This window comes from Protomyctophum bolini (genome assembly GCF_963924005.1).
Source record: "Protomyctophum bolini genome assembly, chromosome: 5".
NCBI lineage: Eukaryota > Metazoa > Chordata > Actinopteri > Myctophiformes > Myctophidae > Protomyctophum > Protomyctophum bolini.
The window spans coordinates 34,929,887-34,938,943 of NC_137866.1; the positions used below are offsets into that span (position 1 = coordinate 34,929,887).

The window sequence follows — 9,057 nt, forward strand, 5'->3', positions numbered from 1 at the left end:
ATGAACTGCAGTCAATTTAATATATTGTGTCAAAGTAAAACATAGCCTACCCAAAAAAATGTTTTCATCACACCTGGATGTGAACTTTGTGAAGGCATGAGAGCTGGATAAACAGTTCCTTTATCGAGTTGAGCTACAGTATACCTGTACATACATGAAGTTGACTCACTGTCGTGTCTGGCCTGCCGCCTATCTGGACTGGAAGTCAGACGTCAAAGTGAAGCGCTTGTAATGGCTGCGTCCAGCCACAAAGTGGGGCTGTGAGCCATAGGAGTTCTGTATCCGTGCATGTTTGCTTTTCCAGAATAAGGATTGCTGCACGGTTGTTTTTCCGGATTGCTAAAGCAACCTAGAAAGCACATGTTTACGCTACTTTTATTAGTAGCGTTTTATTTTTGCATTTAAGTCTAACATATCTGAATGGACGTCCACTTGACTTGTTCGTACAGCGCTTTGCACCTCGATCATTCTGCTGTCATTGTCATGCCATTGCCATGCATTGCACGCCAAGATAAGATAGCAGGATAGCAGCTAATGTTAGCCTGCTGCAGCGATGTCTCTGGTGGATGCCAACCAGTCTCAGTTGATCAGGTCCAGTCAAAAGGATGAATATTATCAAACCTATCTGAGGAACAACGCCAATGAGGCTTTTCACACCATCGCTGGTAAATCTGCTGCAGTGCTGCTGCGTATCTTCAGAAGTTTTCTCTGTCTGTTTACTGTACCTTAGTTTAATGTACTGACTGTTGCGTACACCACTACACCTGTTCCGACTTAAACTACCGTAATCACCGTCAGCTTGTGTGTGTTTTGATTACACAAGTGACATTACACACGTTGCTCTCTAGTCTCTACTACACAGTGGCGGGAATGTCTACTTTTCGATACTTTATGCTATGCTATGCGTATGAAGGTGGACCCTTTTGTAAAGTGTAAATGCTTTATTGGGTCGTCCGCTCACAGTTAACAGTCTTTGTATTGAATTGTGCTTGAAATGTACTGTAATTCTGCAAACTGTTAAATATTTCAATCAATTAATCAATCATAATATGCTATATGCCTGTGCTCTACTACCTGAGAGGTATTTTTTAACTCCACTCATTATTATTTTGACAACTGGACTTGTTCCATGTGAAATATTCGTAAATATCATTTTGAATTTTCGCATTGTCCGATGTGCATTATTAATATAAAACGTTACATACTTGGTATTATTATTCTAAACTACACAGCTACACAAACCCACTTTTACCAGCTGCCACAATAAAGTGATGAAGACATTATGCATGCTATGTGTGAAATGACATTTGCTACTTTTACTTCAAAATCTGAGTTTCCACCACTGTCTCTGCACTGCATTAGTTTCTTGTTCTTGTGCAGCAGCCATGTCTGTTTATGTTGCACACTGTTCACTTTCACATGAAGGGTCTAATGCGCCATGCTATTAGAATTACATTGATCATAGTAATTACCTCTACAGTAGGTGTGGTTAAGTGGTTTGCTTATTTGAAAGTTTAACATTTTCTTTTATTCTGTATAGGGTCCAAAAGATGGCTAGACTGGAGGAAAGAGATCGAGCTATTTTCCGACCTTGCATACTATGGTTTGACCACATTTTCAGGTAGTTGCAATATTCAATGCCAATGATATTCAATCGTCCATGCAAATGCAAATCAATAATGATTATAGATGGCATGGGTAAGGGAGCTAAAAATGTAAAACAAGTTGCTTTAGTGTTAGTATTAGAAAGATTATGTTGATATCTTGACGTGATGAGCAAGTGCGGCGGTGGCTCAGGGGTAGAGTGGCTGGATGGATGGTAACTGCAAGGTTGCCAGTTCGAACCCGGGTGTCCTTGAGCAAGACACTGAACCCCTAATTGCTGCTGATGTGCTGGTTGGTGCCTTGCATGGTTTCCGCCGCCATCGCTGTATGAATGAATGTGTGTGCGAATGGGTGAATGTAATGCACAATCTATGTAAAGCGCCTTGGATAAAGGCGCTATATAAATGCACCATTTATGATTGCCCCTAACATTTGCATCTCCAGGTTACCAAACCCTGGGCGAGGAGTACGTCAACATCATCCAAGTGGACCCCAGCAAACGTCGCGTCCCATCCGGCACCCGACGAGGCCTCCTGGTTCTCCTCCACACCTTCGTGCCTTACCTCCTGGACAAGGTCCTGGTATGCCTGGAGAATGAGCTGGAGGCCGGCGGGGGGGAGAGACGCGGCGGCAGCAGAGTGTCCAACCTCTGGGGCCCCGGAGCCTGGCTGAGGACGTGGGTTCAGAGGGCTGTGGGGCTGCTGTCGGAGCGCCAGAGGAAGGCGTGTGCGCCTGCCGTGCTGGCCGTCCAGCAGGGCCTCGGCCTCCTGCACAGGGTCCACGTGGCTTTGTTCTACGTCAGCGGGGCCTTCTATCACCTGTCCAAGAGAACCTCCGGTGTCGGCTACGTAGGTGTTTTATGTCTGCTTGTAATTCTAGGTGTTTTTTTGACTCTCTGAATGTTTATTTGTAACTCTCAGAGTTGCAAATGGATAAATTATATTCACAGCTTTGGCCATATTATCATAATGGTGTAATATATTTTTACCGCTTATCTCTGCGAGAGGCTAGCCGTCTATGACAGGGTCTGTCTATGTGTGTGTGTGTGTGTGTGTGTGTGTGTGTGTGTGTGTGTGTGTGTGTGTGTGTGTGTGTGTGTGTGTGTGAGAGTGTGTGTAAAGGTATAAAACTGGCAGGGTGCATTGGGTGCATACAACGTCTGCCACTGATTAGTCCAGTGGTTTGCTAAATTAGATCCAGACAGACTCAAAAAGTACTTCTGTGGCCTACCCTGTCTTAGACGGCTAGCCTCCTGCAGATCCACGCTGTAAAAGATAAAGCCATTAACGGTCTATAATGATAATATGGCTTATGGCCAGAGCTGTGAATATATCGTTTTTCTTCTCCTTTGTAACTCGGAGAGTGTACAAATGTAAACAAATGGACCCATAAGTGGTCATCTTCACTTTAATAATGTGTTATAAGAAATTAAGAATTACATAACGGAACCCATTTTTAATGGTATTATAAAATAGTGTGGTGGGCATATGGCTTATATTACTGTCATTTCAGTTTAACATTTTTTTACATAATGGTGTAAATGAGTTAACTTATTAAATATGACTACATAAGCCCCTCTTTATTTACCACTGCTGTAAGCCAAGAAGGTCCTCAACGACATTGTCGTCTCTTCCGCAGCTGCGTGTCTTGGGGGTGAAGGGAGATGACCTGGTCATCAGGAACAGCTACCGGCTGCTCGGGGCCGTGTCTCTCCTCCAACTGGCCCTCACCGTGGCCCTGCAGATCAACAGCTTCAGGCAGAGGCAGAGAGCCAGACGGGAATGGAAGCTCCACAGAAACATGTCCCCTAGGTATACAATCAGTGGTGGAAAAAGTACTCGCATGTCTTACTTAAGTAAAAGTATCAATACTTCAATGTAGAACTACTCCGTTACAAGTAAATGTCCGGAATTCAACATTGACTTAATTGAATGAAAGTTCAATTGAATTAAAATGTACTTGAAAGGCCCAAATTTTCAAATAAATGTAGTGGAGTAAAAGTATTGAAAATACTCAAGTAAAGTACAACTACCTCAAAATTGTACTTAAGTAAATGACAATGTACTTAGTTACTTTACACCACTGGGTACAGGGAGAGTGTACAAATGTAACCAAATAGACCCTTTTGGGTACATTTGTACACTCAGGGTTCAACTCTTTTCTTTGTACTAGACTGTATATTAATATACAGTGTTTTAATATACAGTCAAATGTATGTATGTTAGTATCAAAGTGAAATGCTATTGACACACCACACAGTTCATCCATGCACTACACAGCCTCAGTGAATGGTACAGTAAGTCAAGGGAAAAGGCACGCTCAACTCAAACAGTCTTTAAAGGATTCAGGCGTGTGCTGGGTGCAGATTCGAAGGGTAGAAAGAGAATACAATCTGCACTCTCCGTTGTAGTAAGAGTCTTATTTAATAATGTAGAGGATTCGCAGCAGACAAACCAGACAAACGTCAGTGTCAGAATTGGTACAATACAAGGCCTTGAGCTATTACTGAAAGGTTTCGAAAGGTGTGAATTTCTGTGAAACCATTTCATGGGAGAGTATTGTATGAAACTGGCCTGCACGATAATGCTTGTAATATGACTCTTAATTTGAACTTCTGCTTTGTGTCCAACATGAAGTCCTCAGCACAAAGAGACCTCATCTTCCTCCTCTCCGAGTGCCTCCCGCTGCATCTTGTGTCTGGAGGAGAGGAGGCATTCCACCTGCACCCCCTGTGGCCACCTCTTCTGCTGGGAGTGCATCACAGAGTGGTGTAACACCAAGGTTAGTCTCTGCTGCTACACAGCAGGGTTCTAGTACTTCAAAGGTTCTCCTAGGGATATTTTTGCGTCAAAACAAAAAGGCTTCGGACGCGGCCCTTTGACCATCTCAATCCAGCCCTCAAAGTGACGAGGTCCTCAAAGAAAGAACAAATTACTCCCCAAAAATCTAGCCTTAAAAGGCAGCATTATGGTTCATGGTTTCGAGGGAAATTAATTTAACTCTACTATTATTGGTAATAAATATGTACCATTTGAGTACATGTCCGCCTTGAATCATATTCATAATGCATATAATGTGTAATGTGAAAATATACAAATATAAAAAGAATAGTTGGCCCCATTGTAAAGTAGTCTGTCATCATGTCTGCCAAATGCATGCAGTTCTAACATAATCCAGCACTGTGTTTAAATTCAATAGTCACCCCTCCTATAGTGTGTTTGTTCAGTAACAGCTAATCCACCTGGAAAAAAGGTTTTAGGTTTGCACTGTATTGAAATGTCAAGGTGTTGCACTGGTGCGTTTTTTAGGCCGAATATCGGATGGAATTTCAGAGGACGTAAAAAAAAATCAACAGCACTTTATGTCAATCACGTTTCCACACTGCCGCCGAACATTTATTTTATTCGTTTTCCGCAGCCGTCTAGTTAGTGCAGGTGTTGGTGACAGGCTGAGAGTTAGTCAGTCTACTTTCAGATCTGCAAAATGCAGTGAAAAATATGCGGGACTGCCTTTTTCATAGAGCTTTTGTTGCCTAGGTAGGTGTGGTTATATGCCGCCTATACCCTAACCTTAACCTAACAAACTATGCCTAAACCTATCCTTAACCCTAACCTCACAGAATAATAACCTCAAAACCACACCCACCTGGACGAAAGCTCTGTGAAAAAGGCAGTCCTGAAAAAAATGCAACAGTGTGCAACCACCTTAACTGACCTATATGTGTTTATTTTCTTTATTACAGACAGAGTGCCCCTTGTGTCGGGAGAAATTCCAGCCTCACAGACTTATATACCTGAGAAACTACAATTAGAAAGAGCTAAATAATATGTGACTGTATTCACCAGCACTGAATCATATTCAATTAACACTGGAATCCATGTCGAGGTGAACAGCCGTTACTCGTCACAGAGAACTTTGTAAAAAATGAGAGAGGAGTAAAACTGTTTTACTGTAAGTTATTTGAGGGAACATTTTAATTTTGAATGGTATCCTTTAATGTTGGATTGCATCAGTCTGATACTGCCTTGTAAATCCTCTACCTGCATTTGGATTATCAACGACTTTCAGAATTCAATTCTGAATTCTTCTGGCTAGCCTCAGGTTACCTTCCTGTGGGATGCACGTCTCCGTCTGGGGATGCAGTGTGTTGCTGACAATATTTTCAAGTATGTGGACATTTGTGTGTGTGTGTGTGTGTGTTGTGACCTTAGTAAAAATGTCACTGCACTTCGTATGTCTGCAACTTGTTCTGGGTGGAAAGGTAGCATATTTTTAGAACCAAGAAGTGATCATAATTCAAATAAAACATTTAAATATGTTTTTTTTAAATGCTATGACTCAAGGACACAGTGCTGCTGACAAAGCAAGATGCTTGGTTGTTGACTAGGCCAGGGGTTCTCAACCCGTGGGTTGCGACCCCTCGGGTGTCTCCAAATCATTTTGGGGGGGTCTCCAAATTATTTAAAAAAATAATAAAGAAATGTTGTTTTCTTTTGCAACTGAATGGCTGGAAAATGGAAATTAAGAGTTTACATAGTACATGCATAAACTTTCCTTAATTAATGATTATTTCTGGTTTCAGTATTCATTTATGATCTATTTTCTCTATTATTAAGGTTATTTTTGCAGTCAATTTGTATTGGGGGTGGGGAAGGGGGCAGGGCAGGGGTCGCGAGACATGGCCAAAGCATTTCCGGGGATCCCCAGCCAAAAACGTTGAGAACCCCTGCTCTAGGGAGACATTCTAAGCAAGACCTGGATGAACTGAACTCGATACATGTCAACTTTGCTTACATGGTGCTGGGGAGTCCACAACGGATCTCGGCTAAGAATTAACAGGGTAGAATACCTGGTGGTGTGTGGCAATATTATGGAACTCTGGTTATTTCTGATATATGAATAGATGATGGCAAGACATTTACAATTATGAATATCTACACGCCCTATGAGTCATTACAATCTTAAGATGAATTTCTGAACAGACTAGTATTTGTTCAATCCTTCATTGAGGTCAATGACACTACTTGTGTGTTTGCTATAGGTGATTGGATTTATGAGATAACAATTCTGTTTGCTAAGCACCTGGCTCAGTTCTGTAAAGATTGTGACATAATACTATGTAGTAAAATTCTGTTGCCTGACAATACTTTTACTTTTATTAGTGATGCGTGTGGCACACAATGTCATGGCTTAATCATTGTTTAAGAAGTAGTACTTCCGATGCTCATGCCTGTATAAACAACTAGAGGTGTGCTTTTGGCTCTTATGCCAATAGTAATGAATCTTAATGTTGTCAATGTACCCATATTAGTCAACATTGATATTGATAATAATCCAGGGAAGATAGACTGGTCAAAATTAACCAGTGAGGATATTTGTTGTTACGCTTATCTATCTCCTGTTTGATAATGGGGTCCTGTCAAAAGATGCTCTGCATTGCGTTAATTTGGATTGTGAAAACCCCTAGTCATGGTAATGATGGCATCAAACTGTCATGTATGACATCATTATTGAAGCTCTTAATGCCTCTGGTAGACAATTCTGTAAATGAGGGGGAAAAAGGTGCACAACATTAAGCCTGTTTGGCATATTTTTGTGGCTGAGCATCATGTGGCAGCCAGGGCAGCATTCAAGTGCTGGAATGACTCGGGTAGGCCTAGACAGGGTGCAGTTTGAGATAGCTGAGGTATGGGGAAAACACTACAACTTATTCAACTGTAAATGCCATTAGGATGATAAGGCATGTGGCATATGTCATAGCTGAACACCTCAAATATGCAAGCAATACAATCTGCCCTCTACTGGCCATGTGATTTACAGGTCTGTTAGTTGACTCTGGAAGTGTCCTTCCAGACTCGATCACCTCTGTACAATTAGTGCCTATAAATACAAGGAATGTTGTTAACCTGCAGTTTGTAGAGATGTATATTATTTGATTTTTATTTGGATCTCTAGCCTTTCGGCTAGTCTTCCAAGAGTCCAGTCAGGAATAAATTTAAACATTACAGATTACATTACATTATATTACAAAATACATTGCATTTCAAAAATACATTACAAAATACACTGATGCTAAAAGACAACAGTCAAGTATCACAGCGAGCGTAACAAAAGTACCTATACCTCTAGTCCTCTATGCACTCACAAACAGCCTGCCCACAGACAGATACAGTACATTCACCTATCTTCCCTGAGCCAGCTGAAAACCTGACCGCATACCAACATTTATGATATTAACATAATGGCCAATCTTTATTTGCCTGGGGCTTTTGTTTAAATGGATACCGTATCAATATGCAAATATGTGTATGTATGTATTGTATATATATATTTTTTTTCTTTTGTTTTTCATGCTGATCTTATTAACAACTAGAAGGGCTACTGTGCGTAATAGTTCACCAAGTATCTGCACGTTGCACATGACATCACCTGTGGCCCGATTCTTATCTACAGTATTTGGCATATTTTTGGGGTGTTTGTGCATGATGTAATCAGGACATGTATCAACCTGACAAATCTGACAATCTGCAGAAGGACTGCAAAGCAAAGCGAGGCTGGTGCCATGGACAGATTATTAGCAGTGAGTGAAATCATGATCTGCATGTGAATACCTGCCATGCAGTTAGCTGTTAGAATGTACCCATGGTCTCTTACCATCCCTATGTATGCATGTAAACTTAGGCTTGGTAGAACACCTGCCCTCAAAATCCTGTGACATTAACATTTATCTCTTGCCACACAAAGTCCACAGACCACCAAGTACATCATTATTATATGCATCTAAGGATTTATATTCACAGATTTTCCTTTGGATACTCTGAGATGTATAATCATGTGATTACTGAGCACTTAGATACACTTACATACTGTACATTTACAAAATGTGTTCAGTCTGGAATCTTGTAATTTCTCACCATGACTAATATGTGAGTCGGAGCAACAGTTATGTTATTCCAACCAGTTATTTTCCCCTCTATCAGGCCGACAGCGTCCCCAGCGGGAAACAAACCCAGGACCCTCTAGCTGTGAGGTGACAGTGCTACCGACAGCAGGTGCCAGCACCACCGTGCACATAAACATTTTACTTTGAGGTTAGTGACACTAATGATACGATAGGATAGGATAAATAGGCTGAACAAGCAAGTTGAGCAAAATGTATACGGACAAGTCAGCAAAGCTGTTTTGTTTTTGTGAATCGGCTAATTCACTTTAGCTAAGCATTTATTTGAAATTTTGAATAGAAAACAATCAATTTCATCTCTGTACATATGACATAAAACTCTTAACTTAACGTCATAAACCTGTGTATTCAGCTAAATCAGGTGAATACAGTATATACACCTACAGTGTAGCTAGAAACTTGGAAAATGCTCTTTATTATCGACACCAGCAGATGTTGGACTTGTCCACTACTACACCACTAATGAGTAGTCCTCTAAATCCACACTGATC

The 9,057-nt window shown here is 41.1% G+C and overlaps 2 protein-coding genes across 3 annotated transcripts in view; one reads left to right on the forward strand and one right to left on the reverse strand.

The window, feature by feature from the left end:
* The window catches only part of plch2a (phospholipase C, eta 2a), a 160,226-nt gene extending 160,091 nt beyond the window's left edge, over window positions 1-135 (reverse strand). The window contains exon 1 of the mRNA XM_080764057.1: window positions 51-135. The gene's annotated coding sequence lies outside the window, so the exon portion shown is untranslated. The remainder of the gene's footprint in view (window positions 1-50) is intronic.
* Window positions 136-320: 185 nt separating this feature from the next.
* pex10 (peroxisomal biogenesis factor 10) lies at window positions 321-6,902 on the forward strand. 2 transcript variants are annotated; one of them, XM_080763837.1, is made up of 6 exons: window positions 321-665; window positions 1,541-1,621; window positions 2,050-2,453; window positions 3,244-3,416; window positions 4,242-4,386; window positions 5,707-6,902. In XM_080763837.1, the coding sequence occupies exons 1-6, from the start codon at window positions 554-556 to the stop codon at window positions 5,962-5,964; spliced, it is 1,173 nt and encodes a 390-aa protein (XP_080619963.1). In that variant the 5' UTR covers window positions 321-553; the 3' UTR covers window positions 5,965-6,902. The 2 variants fall into 2 exon arrangements, with proteins under 2 accessions (XP_080619963.1, XP_080619964.1); XM_080763838.1 differs by having other exon boundaries at window positions 5,348-5,837.
* The last annotated feature ends 2,155 nt before the right edge of the window (window positions 6,903-9,057 follow it).